This window comes from Rhizopus delemar, genomic scaffold (assembly GCF_000149305.1).
Source record: "Rhizopus delemar RA 99-880 supercont3.1 genomic scaffold, whole genome shotgun sequence".
NCBI lineage: Eukaryota > Fungi > Mucoromycota > Mucoromycetes > Mucorales > Rhizopodaceae > Rhizopus > Rhizopus delemar.
The window spans coordinates 1566885-1585898 of NW_027137827.1; the positions used below are offsets into that span (position 1 = coordinate 1566885).

Sequence of the window (19014 nt, forward strand, 5' to 3'; positions counted from 1 at the left end):
ATGGATAAAGATTATTACTATTCTTATATTTTTGAATTGAATAAAAAACAATATATTTGAGCCCTGCTTTTTTTGTATATGTTTTACTCAATATGTTTTATAAAAACACTAAATACTGTGAGGCGAAACTAGATATTATGGGTATATGAACACACAAGCATACGCTAGAATAAGATCACAAGGAAAGGTGCCGTGGGTGGAGAGAAAGTATTTGCGACGTTTTATGTAGCTTAAATATGATGATATTGTCAAAAACAAAAATAAGGAGAGCAAAATAGGAGTCAGTGATAGAGTATAAACCAGGGGAATGTAGATAATCAAACCTTGGGGTTTAAATTTTCAATCGATCAAGGAATGTAAGATAGTATGCGTAGTAACTGCAGGATTTAAACTAGGTACAATTGAAAGGGAAAGGGATGTAACAAATCACTACAGATGACCTTAGGAAATAATAAGATGATAGAGATATGCTGGCCATGTTCTGGCTTACATTTTTGGTGCTGAAGGATAACAGTAGCTTATGATACAGTATAAGCATTTGAAGCAAAAAAAGAGGGGAAAAATATAGTGTCAAATATCTATCTTAAGCACAGATAAAGACAAAGGGGAAAAAACGAGTATAGTAGTTAATCAGATAGCGGCAATAAAACAGATCTGGCAAAAATCCGGAGAGATATAGTTTATAGTAGCAAGAGAAAAGTAAAAATATGAGTTACGAACATCGCGTGAAAGAAAGTCATAGTACTATTTTTAGGGCATTCTATGATGCCCATTGTATGCTTTTCTTCCAATGATTAAATGCCTTGAACATATTGTAATACTCTTGAATAGATTTTCTCTGTTTCTCTAAGTGAAATTATGTGTATTTGCTCAATTGTGGAACCTTTTCCTCCAATTTTCTATCTGCAAATTCATATGTAGTCTTTTACACAAAATATTTTCGGAATTCGAGATGCAATACAATTTTCTAGTTCATCTATTCGGCTTATCTCAAACCAAAATGTTGAATTCGTATCTTGACCGTCTCTGCTAGAATATTAACAAAAACACTGGCACCATGATTCTTACTAAATACCCTTCTACCAAATATCGCAAATATTAATGATTTTGATATTATTTATGTAATAAAAAAGATAGACTTTTAATATGGACCTATAGCAAATATATATCTAAAATAGAAATGGTGTCAAAAATTGGTTAATTGATTAGCCACAAATGAATTAAGAAAAATATTCGTCTTGCAAACAAAAGCTTTTTAGTTTTGTCTTGGTCATGAACTTTTTATGTGTATCTAAAGAAGTGGAAATTTAAATCAGAAATAAATGTATAGAATTATGCACGAGTTTAACAGCACGCAATGTTTAGAAAATTTCGATGTATACGTATACTTCATATTTGTGAAGATACATAGCCTTCAGGTAAAAATATCTCATTAATAATTATACAGTTTATGATAAATTACTATCATCCTGTCTTTAGTCTAGGCGTCCATTGCACTCTGAATATCACTTGAGCGCCCTTTTTAAGCCCAGGTATTACCTACTTTTAAACCAAAGTGGCGATCCAATGTGATGGCGCGGTACATCATGAATATGCAATGTGTAAAGTTTCCATTCAAAGCAAATTGGGTTGTGATTTTTTGAATTAATGTTTATGCTATTGTTTAAACGCATAAGATACGATACTTCCCGAGGCGGTATTGGTCAGGGGCTAATTATTTGTTCTACTAACATTACTCAAACGTTTGCCTTATGACACTGTAAAGTGTGATGTTATGCATACATATTCAAAAGGATGCTGTGATCTTTGTTTTTTACATTAATGCAAACAGATTGTTCTTTAATTACGTGGTAATAATATTATTAATAAATGTTCTAAAATATACAAATATACGTGTTCTTTTTCTCTAGTTCGACTTCAACTTGCGGCGTTCTTCCGCTTGACGTTTACGATAAGCACGATATTTGACATCAGTTCCAAAGAGATAATCCCACCATCTGAAAGATGAAGCATAGTTTCCAATAAATGCTTGATGGTGATAATCGTGATGATCAGCACCTGCCCAGAAAGGCACCCAGTGACAAAGAGACCAAGGGAAGTCATAGCCAGAGTGAGCATCAATGGCTTGAAAGAGACGTAACACGATCCACAAAAGCATAGTGACCAAATGGAGACCCCATTGAGGTCCCATATCAAACAAGTAGTAAGAGCAAGCGTGATAAACAAGTGGACCACCCACAGTACCAAAGCCTAAAATCATTGTCTCAATAGGGTGGGCGTATTCAGCAGCAATACCAAAGGGTGCAGCATATTCATGATGAACCTTGTGAACCTTCTTATAAAATGGTGGCCAGTGCATAAAGCGATGCATGTGATAATGATAAAAGTCCTCGAAGATAAAGAAAATGGCTAATTGCGGTAAGACATATTGCCTGCCAACATTCATTGTTAGCTACAAATGTGAAAGGGGTTCGTAAAAGATCTAGACTTACCAGTCAGGGAAAGGAGCACTAACTCTCATTCCAATAAAGGTAGCCATAGGATGAAAGAAAAAGATCAAAGGTCCTTCGAATACAAAATGAGAGTAAAGTACTTTCTTTGTACAATTCCAGTAGTCATCATTTGAGTTTGACTTGTTCTAATCCCGATGGATGTTAGTCTGATGAGAATAAAAGCAATGTGGAGAAAGTACCTGTTGAAGCTTGTATCTTTGGAAATAAGGAATAAAGTCGCAAATTAAGAAAGGAATGAAACGACCAAAATAGACAAGCTCGTGCATCAAGAAAGCAAATATACCAGTTACGATAAGAGGATTGCGACCTTCATACATTTGTTCCCATTGAGTTTCGAGCCAACTTAACTGAGTAGTACCAGTCAAGGTAGAATTAGCCAAGACTTCCATCTTCAACGTCAAAAGGTTAAAAAAAAAATAGAAATATTTATCAAATAAATAAATAGAAAAAAGGTGTCACATTAGCATCCCTGTCATGTCACACAAATTCTGTATCTATGGCCGGTTGCGCTGCTTCTTAAAGTTCGTTACATGCAGATTGCTCGTAGTTACTACTTTTTTGGTATCTTTGCTATTAGTAGAAAGAAAAATGAAACAATATGAGCCTCATTATATGAAGTGATATTTGAGAAATAATAATTTTTAATTGTAAGCTACTTTATGCCTCAAATATCAATTTTACAGTTGTGTCTTGATGGTATAAATTTATGGTCATTATAGAAGCGAGAATTTATAACCCCAAAGGGGCATTTAAGCATTTAACTTGCACAGTTTCTCTTTTCTAAAGTTCCAGTATTTTTCTCTGATAATATCCAATTTAGTAGACAATTCATCACACATTTCTAAGGCAGCAGGATCAATAGGTGTTTCTGATTTCTTGGCGCGTTGTTCATAGATATCAACATAAGCAGACAATATGTAAGGCGATTCAACTTGGATATCAACGAGTTCTTTTAAAAGTGGTTCCATTGTATCCAAAGACTTATTTGACGCTTCAAGCAGTCTGTAGCAAAGACAAATGGTAAATGGTTTGTATAATAACATTTTTTTTTCTCCTTACGCTTTCAGATACGACCAACTACTTGAATTGTTTGGTGCTAATCGGATTTGTTTTTCGCAAAATCTACAAATAATTCTAAGTACATACTATCGCAAACAGGCAAACTCTGTCTATTTACTCTATCTCTTTTTCAATCATTTCCTCAGTTGGTTTTGTTGGATTTTCAAATAAAACATAATATCTGTAATTCCATGCAGAGTTATTTCTGACGTCATATAAGATCAAGTCGCTCGTATATGTTAATTCATTCTCCCAAAGACCAAATCTCTTGACTACCCATTGTCGGTATGACCATCCGTGGTAATTCTTTGAATCATTTTCCAATATGGAGTTAATAAAGCTCAGTTCCCTATCCCCTGTATTCAATTTGTCTACAACAACTTGTCGGTGGTGCCTAAAAGAGTTGTGAATATAATAAGCCATTTTCTAGTTATTATTATCCTTTATACCAAACTTGGTAGTTTTTTGCTTGGTCTGCTGCTATACTATCAATATAGTCTAACTCTTCATTGAGATCTTTGTTTAAGGCAAACAGTACGTTTTGTCTGTAATTCCTATTTATGTAGATTCATAAGCATGCTTTTTTTAATCTGTTTTGTTCTTACCAGACAGTATAGTGAGCAGGATTCATATCTATAATGTCTTGCGTTAACAATAACACTCGTTCTGATTTTTCATCAGTGCGAATAACAGCTCGAAAGTAATCCATAGCATCTTTGTCTACGTGTTTTTGAGTATACGTACGAAATAGTATAGCTTTATTTTTTCTTACAATATTCAGCATAAGCAATAGGGACAAGTGGATTAGCTCCGTCGTCTTGAGGTACAGGAGTAACGTCTTTCCAATCCGGATTTTCACAATATAACATTTGAATTACTTTTTTTTTATAAAGGAGCCAGAGCGCTTTTATACACAATTAAATTTCACCTGAGATTCAATTCCAATGCTTCCAGAAATCAATGAAGCAAAAAATGCCAATTCAATCTCTGACATTCGTCTTAAAGTCGCCATTTATTTCAGAAATCATCGTATAGTGAACGAACTCCCGCAACTAGGGTAAAGACTCTCAAAGTAGCTATTTCGAAAACCTTACTAGTGTTTATTTATTTATTTTCTTTCTTACTTTCATCCTTTCATTTTCACTCTTGTTCCTGAAGAACTTTAGCTTTTTTCTACACTTCTTTTTAGCTTTACAAAGGCGAAATGATATTTATAACGTATCATGCACCCATCACGGGCATTTAAGTATAGATAAACTAATTGTTTAATCATATAATGAACAAAAAGAGAATAAAGACAATCTAGCCTGAAGGTAATTACAAATTATTTATTTAGATATTGTGGGCATTTAGTTCATGATATAGTACAACAAAAGGAGCTTGATTTACTATTATAACACGAATAAGTTGAGAATTGAATGCATCTTTTGGTATTACCTTCTACCGCCTGTACGTGGAGGTTCAGGAAAATCTAAGCCATCAATTATTATTCCGTTCTTCATATTATAACGAATGTAATAAGAAGTTTTATTTTAAGAACGCTAATTATATTCTATTCAATATGTTGTCAATTGATTGTTTTATACACAGCTTATAGGTTGTTTGTTTAATGATATAATAGAAACTAAACGATTCTGCTTTACGATACAACAGCAAAAATAGATTAGTTTTACTACTACAATTAATTAACTATATATCTTTCTTAATTATATCTCTATTAAACACCGCACTTGATAGCTGGGAGATATGGAGGAAGATTGGGAAATTATCCGACTTGATATACCAAATTATTAGTCATTCATTTGGGAAAAACAATGAGATTTCTTTAAAGAAATACGCCTATGTTCATTCAATATGTTGTCAACAGCTTGCATTATTATCAGTTGAATTCAATCAAAAGGAAAAGCAATCATGCCAACACACTTATCATAAAGTTTTAAAGTTGTTTCATTTGATTGCTTAGTACTCATGGTGTTATTATACCTGGCTTTTGAGATGTAAGTCACCACAAGCGTAATAAAGGTTATGCTTTTATTGCACATGAAAAGAAACTAAAAGTAACATTTGTATACACTGGTTTAATACGGTCGTTCATCTTTTACATGAAAGAAGATTACGGATTTCAAAAGTTAAATAGTACACGTAGGTTATTTACACCAAAATCAACTTATCAAGACAAATGTAAGATACAATGTAGTCAAAGTATACAATGCATTCAAGGCATACAACTTCTTAAATGTAAATCCCATCACCACTTCTTTCTTTCATGAATAGCATAGCAACATTCGATGTTCTTTTTAAAAATAGACGGTAAAACTAACTTCATGACTTTTCATTTTATTGATTATAACTGAAGGAGCTGTATAGAAATGGAAGGGTGATATATATCTGTGTTGGTGCGCATTTGCTATAAACCTATAATCCACTGTTTACAATAGCATTCTGCTTTTAAGCAAAAATACCGTTTTATTCAATAATCTTGCTTCATTATCTAACTGGTTTGGGCTTCAGTTGAATACCATATTGCTATTGAAGCATACAAATACATCGGACCTAACTACTTTGCTAATTTAGCTTTTGTATGGTAAATTTAGAAAGAATGCTGTTGTTTAATTTTACATGCTCAAAATCAAAAAAAAAAAATCTCTTAGATCCTGCATGAGATACCGAAGATTTTGCAAAGGATATAAAGAAAAAAAGAGGTATTTCTTTGACAATAGGACTTTTGACAGTCTAACGTTATTAATAGCTCAGCATTTACTGCTGTACTCTAAGTTAAACATGTAGGTTTTCAATGCTAAGATAATTAAATCATCCATGCAGCTTGTTTATTTCTGAACAAATTATGTCACTCAAATGGTTCAAGATATAACACAGCAGCCATTAGGAAAGCTACGTTCTCATGCCATTAGTTATTGTATTATAGTTTCTATGTAGTCAAAACTTACAGTTTGGTTGAATAGGATGGGCCTGGATCATATGCAGTTTGAGTATATGCTACCTTGTTAATCATATATTGTTATTAATGAAAATTTATAGAAATAAGAGAGAATATAACGATATATATATATAGAAATTATACAATGTCAGCCAATGACTGATTGTCTATAATAGGACTAACATCGGAGAGCAGTACTCAAATCGTTTGCCGTTTGCAGAATGTGAAATAATACTCTACTTTCAATCAACCAAATTATCTTCTACAATTTAATGTAAACAATGAAAGACCATTTATTAACGAAGTACACAATGAACACCTGAAGAATCATATAAAAAATTCATAAAATAAATGAAACAGGATTTGCTATTTATATTTCAGTAAACATCCAACTGATTTAAAGTCTATCTTTCAAGTTCTACACATGATGGTTAGAAAGTAATCTTTCACTGCATGATTGGTCTTTATCTAATTAGTAAATAAAACAAAAACAAAATACTTTTAAATATTAAACAATGGATGAAAGGGGAATTGTATTTTTGCTCTGATATTATGGTTCAAATTCAGTAGTCAATTCAAGTTTTTTTTTTCCTTTTACCCTATTTTGCTATTTGGCGGTTTAGGTTTAGCTAAAAAGAGCAATATTTAATGTGTAAAAGCTTGAAATCACAGTTGGATATAAGGAACACAGATTATTGACGCAGTTTGTTTATTAGTTTGAATAAATGGTTGTACAGCCAATTTTTCTTTTCTTGAATCGTCATGAAATGATACAGCAGCTTTTATCATTACTAATTGTAAAGCATAATTATCAATACTTTTGTCATCATCTATGTACCAACAAAAACTTACAATTTGGTGCTTGGACTAAAGGTAACGGCTTGGAGGCTTACTGTTTCGATATTCATGTTGTTTAATGAAGCATCAAAGAGAATGAAGCATGTATTTATAAGGATAACTGTATGTTGTCAGTCAAGTGTACATTGTATATTGATTATATACAAAGAAGTAGTCGTCAAAAAGAGAACTTTTTTAAATCCAGTCATTTACTCAAATTTAAATTAAAATCATTGCATAGTCACAGGCTTTTGTATTTCAATAGCACAGACATCTTTTAGATGGCATATGATAGGGATTGATTTAAACCATTTGCAATAAAAAACGCGATTGTGAATCACGATCAAAAGCATCTCTTTTATAAACACAGCATGTTAGATACATATCTCACAAGAGACAGTAATGATGGTGTACACGCGTCATTAAGGAAAAAAAAAAAAAAAAAGACGCTTACGGAAATAAAGCAAACTGCAACTCATGGAGATTGACATCCCCCTCCCTTTCTTTTTTTTTTTTTTTTGAAAGAAACCAATAGGCTATAATGCAAAAGTTTAGCACGGTGTTTTTACCTTTTTCAATTATATAAAGACATATACACACAAAAAGTACGCGTTAGGTTAATGGTTCTGATAGAATTCCAGAGTTACTTAAGCATATGCCATGAGTTTTTAGTAGAGATGTCCAAAGCTATTATATATGTGATACTCTTGAGCTTCAAACCTTGAGTCGAATAGTGAGTATTGAGTTAGTAAAAAAAAACAAAAATGGCATTTCAAGTCTTTAGTATTTTTTTTTCAAATTTTTGCGTTACTTTTACTTGTATTCTTCCTCTACTTACTGTATTACACATGTATGCATTTTACACTGTTATGTCGTATGCGATTTTTGATGTTATAAAAAAAAGAGGCTTATTAAAAAATATGCCACGTACTCTTTGCTTTATTTACTTAAATGGGATGAATTGTAGCACGTTTTTTTACTTTTAATTTCCGCTTTTTTTATTTTTTATTTATTTCTCTCTCATTATTTTTATTGTAAAGTAATGGGTAATTCACTTTCAAAAAAGAAAAAATTAAACAAGAAGAAGAAATCTTCACGCCCTATAACACCACGTATTGATATCAATGGGCAAGAGAATGAGCATAGCACAAATACAGCACGATCCATCAATTCTATTTTAGTCACTTCTTCTAACCATCGAAAGAATCAACCGACTAATACAAGCAACTCAGGCTTATCACAACTGAATCCAAATTATCCAACTAATAATGAAGACACAATACAAGTGGATCCATTCAAAGGAAAAGTAGAGCATCCTCAACAACATAAATTATTAGCACAATCTGATTTTTGGCCACCAAAGAATAATGGACAACAAAGTTTGGATGTGATAGAAAACGATAATAATCAATTGACTGTATCCTCTGTGAATCAATTAACAACACATTCGATTAACAGTATTCAAGATGGATTACAAATTGATGATTACATTCGTCGATTGTTAGATGCAGGATATGCAAGCAAAGTACCTAAACAGCTATGTTTAAAGAATGCTGAAGTGACATTGATTTGTAGAACAGCAATGGAAATTTTCCTAAGTCAACCTGTAAGTAGACTGTTTGAGGAATGAATAAGTTGAAATTAATAAGAGTACAAGTCATTATTAGAACTTTCTGCACCTGTCAAAATAGTAGGTGACACACATGGACAATATACAGATTTACTTAGATTATTTGACATGGGTGGATTTCCACCTTCATCGAATTACCTATTCTTGGGTGATTATGTGGATAGAGGAAAACAAAGCTTAGAAACATTTTTATTATTACTTTGTTACAAGATTAAATATCCAGAAAACTTTTTTATTTTAAGAGGCAATCATGAATCTGCTAATGTCACTAAAGGTAACGATGAAAAGTATATAAGCCCAAGATACTCAAATATAAATAGTTTATGGCTTTTATGATGAATGTAAAAGAAGACTAAATCCAAAGATGTGGAAGATATTTGTTGATGTATTCAACACATTACCTATTGCAGCCTTAGTTGCTGGTAAAATATTCTGTGTTCACGGTGGGTTGAGTCCGTCACTTTCAAGTATGGATGATATACGTAATATTCAAAGACCTACTGATGTACCTGATTATGGGCTACTGAATGATTTATTATGGGCGGATCCAGCAGATATTACGGCGAATTGGGAAGAAAATGAAAGAGGTGTTTCTTATGTGTTTGGTAAAAAAGTGATTAATGACTTTTTATCTAAATTTGATTTGGATCTTGTCTGTCGAGCACATATGGTACAATTTGTATATATAAAGTATTTAATGTAAATAAGGCTTATACAATAAACATAGGTAGTAGAAGATGGATATCAATTCTTTGGTGATCGTACATTAGTTACTATATTTAGCGCACCCAATTACTGTGGTGAATTTGATAATTTTGCTGCAATTATGAGTGTCAATGAGGAATTACTTTGTAGCTTTGAGCTATTAACGCCTATGGATCACCCACTGACAGTTAAATCGAGATAAAAAAAAGTATATTCCCTTTCCCCTTTTTCTCTTTTATTCACACAATAATAATAATAATAATTTTGTTCTATTTTATTCTATTATTTCATAGATTTTGCTTGTTCTTCAAATTTCTTTTTTAATTATGAAAAAAAAAAAAAAGGAGAGGGAAAGGGAAGAATCATGCCTTCATTTGGAGAGTGCTGTTGCAGATCTTTTGTAACCCATATGATGCACTTCCCCTTTTTTGATCGGCCAATTTTTCTTATTGGTCAGTAGATTATTAAAGTCACACTAAATATAAAACAAACAAAGAGGAGTGAGGGAAAGTAGACTGGGATCTGTTCTTATTAAATCCTTTACAAGTCATAATGTGAAACTAAGAATATAAATATTACCAACAAAAAAATAAAAATGCGTAACTCGTATAATAAATGATACCCAAATAAAGTAAAATAGTTTGAAAGCCGATCGATTTAATTATAACAAGAGTAACTTGTATCCATGTGTGTTTCATATAAATAAAACTAATAAGCTTACAAACAGAAAAAGAGAAAATATAAGGGGGTAGCAGTAAAGAGAGTATTAGGATAAAAAGTAGATGAAAAAAAGTAAAGCATGTCCCTCGTAAGACACGCACACACACTCCTTATATGTTCACGTCAGGGACAAAAAGCAACTTTTCATTACTTTTTAAAACCAAAGGGATTTGGGAAAGAAAGGGCGCTTAAGAGAGAGAGAGAGATAGAGAGATAGAGAGAGAGAAGGGAGGCTGGGAAATCCTATAAAAAGAGAAAAGAAATTTTCATCTTTCTTTCGTTTGTTATACACAGTCAGAGAAAATATGTATAATCATTATATATCAAAAGAACAAGCTGATGGTTTTTACTTTAATATACCTTTGATGGACTTTACATCCTTTGATTATTTACTACTCTTTTCTTATGATTGGTCTACTTCTACTACACCCCCTCTTCCTATTACTACTATTAATGCCAGCTCTTCACCTGAGACAGTTTCTATGAATTGTCCTCAAACTGAAACTTTTGTACAAGATGCAGAAAAGGTAGACATGTCTCATAAACGGTTCAAGTGTGATTATTGTTCAAGACCATTTTCGCGTAAGCATGATTTGGAACGTCATATGCGTGTTCATACGGGTGAAAAACCTTATGTTTGTCCTTGTTGTAAAAAGGCATTTTCTAGAAGCGATGCTCTAAATCGTCATATTCAAATTGAAAGTAAATGCCGTACTAGTGATGAAGTGTTGGCTTTTCATAGACAAGGAACGAGAAGGTCAAGGAAATATAAAAATTAATGTACAGCATTTGTTTTCATTCTCTATTGTTTATATTATTTCATACATAAAGACTGTTGACAGTATCTTATTTCACTTCCCCTAATCACCTTATATGTGCTTATATATTTATCCCTTCATAAATATATGCCCTTTTAGAAAAAAATAAAGTTGTATGCAAACTATCATCACTTTTTATAAGGTTCACCATGAAATATAAGAATTACTATAAATGACAAATGAAGTCTAAACTATTTATTTCCTTATTAATACAACAACGACAAGAAAAAGAAAAGAGGGAGGAAAGTGATACGATTAAGAAGAAATAGTAATTTGATCATCATCAACGACAGGATTTTGTGCTAATCTTGGCAAATAAATAGACTGTGTAGCAAGGCGCGTTTCTTGTTGTGGATTGTGTGTGATTAAGATACACGTACGTCCTTTTAATGACTTCTCAACTAATAATGTAGATTCTGGATCTAAAGCAGATGTAGGCTCTATCGTGAAATGCAATGAGTCTTCTTTTCTATTTCCATAATCTATCAACTTACCATCTAGTAATAATATTTCTGGATTTAAAGCAAATGCAATAGCTAAAGCAGCTCTCTGCATTTCACCACCTGATAAACAGCTCCAATTCTCATAAAAATGACTTTCAGATAAATTCCAATCTAGTCCAATTTTGATCTATTACTCATCATATAAGTACTAACTAATACTACGTAAGATTTCACTCACTGGATCGCCCACATATTTTCCTTTTTGTGAAGCATAACTTTTGGCCATATTAAATAAATCCATGGGTGTACCAGGATGAACAGCAGGTCTTTGAGGTACATACATCACTCTCGAACGCCAGGTTGGTATACCGTAATGTGAAGGGCTATGTCCATAAAGACTACTCCTTCCTTCTGAATAGGGAACTAATTCAGCTAAACATTTTAATAAAGTCGTCTTTCTATCACAATCATATTATTAGTGTATCAATGCCTAATTTACGTATTTACCCTGCACCACTGGGTCCTCTCAAGACTAATATATCTCCTTTTTCTAATTCAATATTCACTTCCTTAAATAACCAACGTCCATCCTCTAATTGCATAGAGATCCCTAAGGCTTCAAACATAGGCATTTCTGGTATATAGTGAAAAAAAGTACAGAAAAAAAAAAAAAACAAAACAAACTAGATTTTTTTAAACTTTTCTCGGAGATGAAAGATGGGACCTTTGCTGAAAATAGATGGTTTACCCGTTTTCTAAATTTGTAACCATTAGTGACAAGACGCTTTTTGGCTTTTTTATACCATTTTCAGAAAGTAAAGTCGCAATTTTACAAATTTTATAATACAATACATACAAAAAAACGACAAGTAAACGCGACGTTTATCCCTGAAAATAGTGTAAATACTTTGACTGATAGAATAAAGATTTAATTAACTATTCAAATAAAGGAATTAATGAATTGATTAATTCAAAACAAACATCAGAAGAAGAGCTACTTTAAACTCCTCTAGCGCAAACCCTCATTAAACTAGATTGTCCTATATGAATGCGACATAATTGATCTTTGAAAAATCCTATTTTCCTAACATTCTATATTGGGTTTTAGAGAGTTTTTAAGCAGAATATAACTTTTTTTAGTAAATTGAAATAACTGATCTGATATCGAAAGTTTTTAATCAAATATTTTGGTTTTTAATGTATCAGCTTGCTATTGATTTCGTTGTGAAAAAGACAGGTGTGGAATAACTGAATGACCCATATGACTTGATTAATGTTCTAATCGAGGACAAAATTTTTTTATGTTTTAATTCTACATCGATCTCTAAAAGATCCCTCCTTTCCTTCATCAAAATAGATCATCGTAACTTGCGATACATGAAGAGTAACTTTTTTTTGTAAATAGATTATTTTTATTTTTAAAATATAATAGGAATCACACATCCAAGTTCATTGTGAACCAAAAAAAAAAAAAAGAAACAGAGCATAAGCGATTGAACATGCTAGTTAAGATCGATTCTCTCCCTTTTAATGATGGCAAACTGCGATATAATACCAGTAACAGATGTTTATCATTAAAAGGAAGTCTGTCAATAGTAAACCTCCAATGGGTACATGAGATAACGGAGAGCATACAGCAGCTCAGGATCTAGAGATCAGTGTTGTCAACAAAAGGAAACCGCTGAAAGGACCAGATCAAGCGAACATCGTCTTGAGTGAAAGTGAGGTGTGGATTAAAATTATTGAAAACATCTATCCATACTCTCCATTTCTTAGGACAGCTCATGAAGAGGTGTTGCAGGTCTTCGGTGTTGGCAAAGTAGAACTTACACTGTGAAGAGGCCCAACCATCGTCAAACCTTGAAAGAAGTGATTGACTATAGAGTTTACAATGGAATAGGCAATATCATAAAGACCGGCTTTCAGGAAAAACAGGCATTTTCCAAAAAAGCGACCACTTGGACGTTAACGTTTATGACATTGTCGACACACGCCCTACATGGAATAGCTGAGATATGCACTATTTCCACAAATTATTCATACACCTTCAGGAAAATAAACTTCAGCCATCAAAAGAAAATAATTTCATGCAATTAAAGAAAAAACATTCGTGCATTATCAAGATTCTTTCTTTCTCACTTTTATATCAACTTTGGGCAGTGGCCCCTGGCATTTTAAGAGCTCTATCTACTTCTTTTACGCCCATGTTTTTCTCATAAATAAGAAAAAAAATCGCTCTTTATCTTCACGTTTGTAGCTTCTGTAGACTCGCTTTTCCTTTTTGGATAACTGGTTATCATCGGACTCCCTGAGTAGCTTCTTTTCTCTTTCTTGTTCCATTCTCTCGGGTGGATAAAATCTACCTCGTCAAAGAAGAGAGATTTTTTTTTTTCGAAGCCTATGTCTTTATCTGACATTCATGCGAGTACTGCTACTTTTTGCTGAAGCTTCATTTTTGAATTTCTCTTTTCAAATTTTTTTTTCCAGCCTCTTGAAATTCAATGCACAATGCTTATAAGCATGATTGTAGAAGGCAGTTTTGCTAACATTGAGATTAGGAAATTCAATAAAAAATTTGTAGCTCATTTAGTCTAAAGTCATTGGTGCATAAGTATCTATAATTACAACAAAGTGGGCATGTTGTTGTTTCATGTTGGTCATGAAATCCTTACTAGGAAGTCGCTTTTTACTTCAAAGAACTGTACCTTCTTCTTCCCATTGATTTTTTGAATTGATGTCCTGAACTGAGGTTGATACTAGCGTCAGCAGTAGCAGTTTTTACTTGAGCTTGCTCAATGACTAAAAACAAGAAATAATAAATCTGATTTGCATTGTAACTGCGATACGTGTTCCTTTACATCTTTAAATCAGTCTTACTGATGTGAGCATTAGAAGACTCCAAACTTGAATTGAATATCAGTGTTACTGATTTTTCAGATTCGTTCTAATTTCTGAGATTATTCGTACTCACTTCCTCTTTGCTACTCTCAGTGTTTGAAAGCTCTTGAAGTACTTCAAAAATTTGCATGGCGTCAGGACCAAACTTATACTTTACTTTCATCATTGACATCAAGCTTTTCGTTACTTCTCCAGTTACTTCTTCGGCGTAGTCTTGCTTAGTGAGAGATAGGTATTCAAAATCCGTTTTGTCAGCCATTGTTTATTAATTGAGAAAAAAACTTCACTTTTATAAAATCTTCAAACATTTCCAAACATTGCGGTTATCTTTATCAAAAGCGTGTGAAAACCCAGTATATAATTCGTTTCTGTTTCTCCATCAAAAACAAATACTTAGTAGCACAAAAGGCGATCTTTATTGTTTTAGACAAAATGTGTCATATTTCCCCTTTCATTATTATAAATTATTATTAATAATCTACATACTTTTCAGATAATAAAACTTACAGGTACTTTTATAGTCGTGATAACTTTGCTACGATTTAATACTTGCAAACAATCAATCACTTTTGGTTGAGGAATGTCTGTTGCTTTCACCAAATCTTTTCGAGATCTAAAATATATAAATTAAGCTTTGGACACATATTACAGAAAATAAAAAGAGACTTACAGTCCATTAGGATGAGCGATCAATGCCTCCAATACCTTTTGGGTATATCCATTTTCCACCTACATGTGTAGATATATGTTAAGAAAAACCTGTTCGTGAAAAAAAAAAGGAAATAAAAAAAAAAATAGGATTACAGTTTTCCCACGATAACGTTCTGGTAGATGGTTGATGATTTCGTTGATTTGATTCTATATATAAATAAGTCAGGCTCAGTATCATCATTCCTAATCCTTTTGTCTACTTTACTTTAGATTCTATTTTCTTTTTCTTTACAGGCAATGGTTTAGGGGCTGTGCTTCTTCTTTTCCTTGCTTTATTTTCAGTACTTGTTGAGGGTGCAGCTGGGACAGATACATCTGTTATTGCTTCTTTATCTATTGCATAAGACGAGTTCAGATAAAAGCCAAATAATAATGGCAATAATAATAAAAAAGAGGAATTTACGTTGTGTTGTAGGGAGATGAGTTGTATTAGTTGTAGTTTGTTGTTTTTGTGTAATGTATTGCCTTACTGATTGATCTGTTGGTGACTTTTTCAAATATTAATTAGATACTTGAACAAATAGTTTTTGGTAGACTTACGTGTTTCCAATGTATAGTTTCGTTATTTGCTTGTAAGCCAAACAAAAATGAACCAAAAGAACGATTGAAATCGATCAAAGCGCCATCAAGATCATTTAATTTTTCATACTTGTCTGACACATTTCTTATTGATTTATTGAGCTGCTCTAATGCAGGCCCCAATATGGTATCCACTGATGGTCTTAGTATAGGCTCTACTGCCGGTAATGAAACATTGTCTGTTCGTTGAGTTAAATTTTCATTTTCTGCAATCATTTAAAGTAGAAAAAAAAATCCATAAAAATAAAATAAAAAAAGTTGTAAACTTAAACCTTTAAGAATTAGCGATACAAATACAGAATCTATGCAACCAGTTTCAGATTCAGGTAATTTACCAACACGTTCCAGGGATACAGAACACACAAGCAGATCAGTTGAGTCGAATTAAGCAGCCACTTTACGAATCTACAATCCCGAAGAAAATGTTCCAATTAATCAACAGACAATGGGGACCTCTTTAAGTGGATGCATTCGCGGCGAGACACAATCGGCAACTACAACAATATTGGGCACTGAATCTGGATCCAGAAGCAACAGCAATCGATGCATTTCAAGAGAACTGGAACATCAGAGGACTTTACCTTCACCCACCTTGGAAACTGATCCCAAGAGTCTTGAAGCAAATCAAATCCCAACATCTCAAGAGAGTAGTTCTGGTGATGCCACTGTGGTCAAGCCAATTTTGGTACCCGATGGTACTGCAAATGAAACACCTCAAGAAACCAATCATATGGAAGTTCAACTCAAGATGGACTTTAGCCGCATGGCCCTTACCAACAACTTCAGGAAGAACAATGGTATAAATCAAGACACTATCAACTTTCTTAATCAAAAAATCCGAAAATCAACTCAACGGGCTAATGATAATGACTGGAAGCAATGATCAAACTGGTGTCATTCTCAGGGTAAAGATCCTTGTAGCTACAATCCTCGCTTTTTTGATGGCGAATCAATAATACAGTAACAACCACCTCAACACACTTCGTTCGGTAATTGCCTCAGTATTCTCAGTAATCCATGAAACCAAACCACCAATAGCAGATCACAAGCTTATCAAAGACTTTTTTGCAGCCAAACGAAGATCAACAGTAAAAATACCAACAACTCAGCAACTTTTCACTTGGGACATTACCATTTTACTACAGCATATCCAGAATACCATGTCACCAACATGCAACCTTTCTTTACAACATTTACAGTTAAAGACAATACTACTACTTTGTATGGCAACAATGTGGAGACCAAGATCGGATATTGGATGTCTTCAGCATCGAGATATAACCATCAACAACGACCACAAGGGAGAAATCCAAGCAACTATTCATACAAGAACCCCAAAAGAAGCTCAAGTCAAGTCGATCACTTTAGGTACATATCAAGACCAGCAACTGTGTCCGGTACAGACGTTACAATCTTTCCTGAACAAGACGAGCCAATTTCGTACAAACTTACCAGAAGATCATGCGCTCTTCCTTACTTATTTGGAACAAGAAGACAAGAAATCATCATCCGTCCGTCCATCTACTATAACCAATTGGATAAAATCAGCAATGCAAGATGCAGGTATTGACACAAAACATTTTCAAGCACATTCCATTCGGTCAGCATCCAGTACCAAGGCAGTTGAACTAGGACGCTCAATTCAAGACGTGAAGAAGCACGCAAATTGGGGTTTGAATTCTAACACCTTTGAAAAATTATACTACAAACCATCACCACAGGTCTCATCCAGTGCTGCTATAAATCATTCAATTTTTTCTTCTACTGACAACAGTATCACATTGGAGGTCGGAGTGGAGTCAACATTGGTATTTCCAAAGAAGAAGCCAGTTGCATTTTTTACTGTAAACAATACAATAAGGAAAATGTTAAAGTTTGTCTTCTCAATGTGGAGACATCACCGGATGTTATTCTCTGCTACACTAATAATACATATGACCCCATGGTCGTTTGCAACCATCGTGTATTCGGCGCGCCAGCTTTGTACAAATTATACAAAACTAAAAAAGATATAACTGAAGTTATACCCAGCAACAATACAAATAAGAAAGATATCTTACTTGGTACGTGAGGCTAGAAAGCAACTTAAAAAAATCATTGACTTCTAATTAAATTTATAATGTAGAAAATGGAAGTCAAGTCGTTGATTTTATTAATTATATTTTTAGACCAAAAGAGGAATACCTCTCTAACCCTCGCTACCAACTAATTTCTGTATATGATAAAGACATCTTATCAATCATTTGGAAATATAGTCATAAATTCGACAAAAAGACTCCTCTGGGGTTTAGCCAATGGTTGAATTCGCAAAATGTTGATTTGACTTTAACTGAGCCTGAACGAAAAACCATAAAGACTAAAGAAAAAGAGATAAAACTTAGAAGCAGACACTTGTATGTCTTAAACAACAAATATTACGGTAAGTTTGAAATTGACAATTAAGAACACAAAAACTTACTGGCTGTTGTTATAGATTCTGTGGTAAAAGATATTGTCAAAGTATTGCCAAAACACCAACAGATAATAAATGAAATGAAGAAAGAAGGATATCAAATGATTGGTTATTGCAGAAAATTCGTTGGAAAGGCAGAAAACAGAGTCAGTTGCTTACAAAGGATGATAGATATATTGTACAAAAGATCATTAATGGATAAGGTCTTTGTTTCTCCCCTTAGTACAGCGAAGCAAATATTTTCAAAGCGCGATGTGAAAGATGTAAACCAGATCTTGTCACAATTGAATAACACTCATGGAAGCACAATAGATTTTTTGGAGTTTTTAAACAGCAATCCAAAAATATGCGTTATATCAATTGATTATGTTGGCTTCACCACTAACCAAACAGATCTTAAACAATTATTAAGGTAACAAAGAGCGTAAATTCTAAAATAGTAATATACTTACAAAAATTTTGTATCCAGAAAAAACAACTCAAGCCTACAAAAAATATTTATTGATGAAAATCAGTTTAAGCATTTCGATAGTGCCCAGCTGCTGAACAATCCTGAGAATCTTAAACTTTTTGATTGTCGCCCAGCTTTAAAACAACGGGGTAAATAGATATGAGTAATTAGGCGTATACTATCAATTAGGACATAAGTCTTCTTTTATTAATAAACAATTGAAATTACAAAATTTGAGTTTTCTAATCTACGTCGTTTTC

The 19014-nt window shown here is 33.0% G+C and overlaps 10 protein-coding genes across 10 annotated transcripts; 5 read left to right on the forward strand and 5 right to left on the reverse strand.

Annotated features, from left to right (window-relative positions):
- Positions 1 to 707: 707 nt before the first annotated feature.
- RO3G_00625 (uncharacterized protein) lies at positions 708 to 854 on the forward strand (the record flags this gene model as incomplete). Its single annotated transcript, XM_067655216.1, has 2 exons — positions 708 to 774; positions 832 to 854. 2 exons carry the CDS (start codon positions 708 to 710, stop codon positions 852 to 854), a joined length of 90 nt encoding a protein of 29 aa, XP_067511317.1.
- A 1052-nt stretch (positions 855 to 1906) lies between these two features.
- RO3G_00626 (uncharacterized protein) lies at positions 1907 to 2902 on the reverse strand (the record flags this gene model as incomplete). The annotated part of the gene is made up of 3 exons (XM_067655217.1): positions 1907 to 2432; positions 2493 to 2638; positions 2693 to 2902. 3 exons carry the CDS (start codon positions 2900 to 2902, stop codon positions 1907 to 1909), a joined length of 882 nt encoding a protein of 293 aa, XP_067511318.1.
- A 360-nt stretch (positions 2903 to 3262) lies between these two features.
- On the reverse strand, positions 3263 to 4441 carry RO3G_00627 (uncharacterized protein; the record flags this gene model as incomplete). Its single annotated transcript, XM_067655218.1, has 5 exons — positions 3263 to 3515; positions 3691 to 3966; positions 4022 to 4126; positions 4178 to 4205; positions 4345 to 4441. The coding sequence occupies 5 exons, from the start codon at positions 4439 to 4441 to the stop codon at positions 3263 to 3265; spliced, it is 759 nt and encodes a 252-aa protein (XP_067511319.1).
- A 3948-nt stretch (positions 4442 to 8389) lies between these two features.
- Positions 8390 to 9884, forward strand: RO3G_00628 (uncharacterized protein; the record flags this gene model as incomplete). The annotated part of the gene is made up of 4 exons (XM_067655219.1): positions 8390 to 8953; positions 8999 to 9251; positions 9298 to 9647; positions 9705 to 9884. 4 exons carry the CDS (start codon positions 8390 to 8392, stop codon positions 9882 to 9884), a joined length of 1347 nt encoding a protein of 448 aa, XP_067511320.1.
- An 823-nt stretch (positions 9885 to 10707) lies between these two features.
- Positions 10708 to 11241, forward strand: RO3G_00629 (uncharacterized protein; the record flags this gene model as incomplete). Its single annotated transcript, XM_067655220.1, has 2 exons — positions 10708 to 11104; positions 11234 to 11241. The coding sequence occupies 2 exons, from the start codon at positions 10708 to 10710 to the stop codon at positions 11239 to 11241; spliced, it is 405 nt and encodes a 134-aa protein (XP_067511321.1).
- Positions 11242 to 11871: 630 nt separating this feature from the next.
- Positions 11872 to 12295, reverse strand: RO3G_00630 (uncharacterized protein; the record flags this gene model as incomplete). Its single annotated transcript, XM_067655221.1, has 2 exons — positions 11872 to 12121; positions 12171 to 12295. The coding sequence occupies 2 exons, from the start codon at positions 12293 to 12295 to the stop codon at positions 11872 to 11874; spliced, it is 375 nt and encodes a 124-aa protein (XP_067511322.1).
- Positions 12296 to 14349: 2054 nt separating this feature from the next.
- On the reverse strand, positions 14350 to 14820 carry RO3G_00631 (uncharacterized protein; the record flags this gene model as incomplete). Its single annotated transcript, XM_067655222.1, has 2 exons — positions 14350 to 14462; positions 14631 to 14820. The coding sequence occupies 2 exons, from the start codon at positions 14818 to 14820 to the stop codon at positions 14350 to 14352; spliced, it is 303 nt and encodes a 100-aa protein (XP_067511323.1).
- Positions 14821 to 15018: 198 nt separating this feature from the next.
- On the reverse strand, positions 15019 to 16067 carry RO3G_00632 (uncharacterized protein; the record flags this gene model as incomplete). The annotated part of the gene is made up of 6 exons (XM_067655223.1): positions 15019 to 15039; positions 15069 to 15174; positions 15232 to 15290; positions 15478 to 15605; positions 15676 to 15760; positions 15813 to 16067. 6 exons carry the CDS (start codon positions 16065 to 16067, stop codon positions 15019 to 15021), a joined length of 654 nt encoding a protein of 217 aa, XP_067511324.1.
- Positions 16068 to 16296: 229 nt separating this feature from the next.
- On the forward strand, positions 16297 to 16734 carry RO3G_00633 (uncharacterized protein; the record flags this gene model as incomplete). Its single annotated transcript, XM_067655224.1, has 1 exon — positions 16297 to 16734. One exon carries the CDS (start codon positions 16297 to 16299, stop codon positions 16732 to 16734), a length of 438 nt encoding a protein of 145 aa, XP_067511325.1.
- Positions 16735 to 17011: 277 nt separating this feature from the next.
- On the forward strand, positions 17012 to 18060 carry RO3G_00634 (uncharacterized protein; the record flags this gene model as incomplete). The annotated part of the gene is made up of 2 exons (XM_067655225.1): positions 17012 to 17695; positions 17977 to 18060. The coding sequence occupies 2 exons, from the start codon at positions 17012 to 17014 to the stop codon at positions 18058 to 18060; spliced, it is 768 nt and encodes a 255-aa protein (XP_067511326.1).
- Positions 18061 to 19014: the final 954 nt, after the last annotated feature.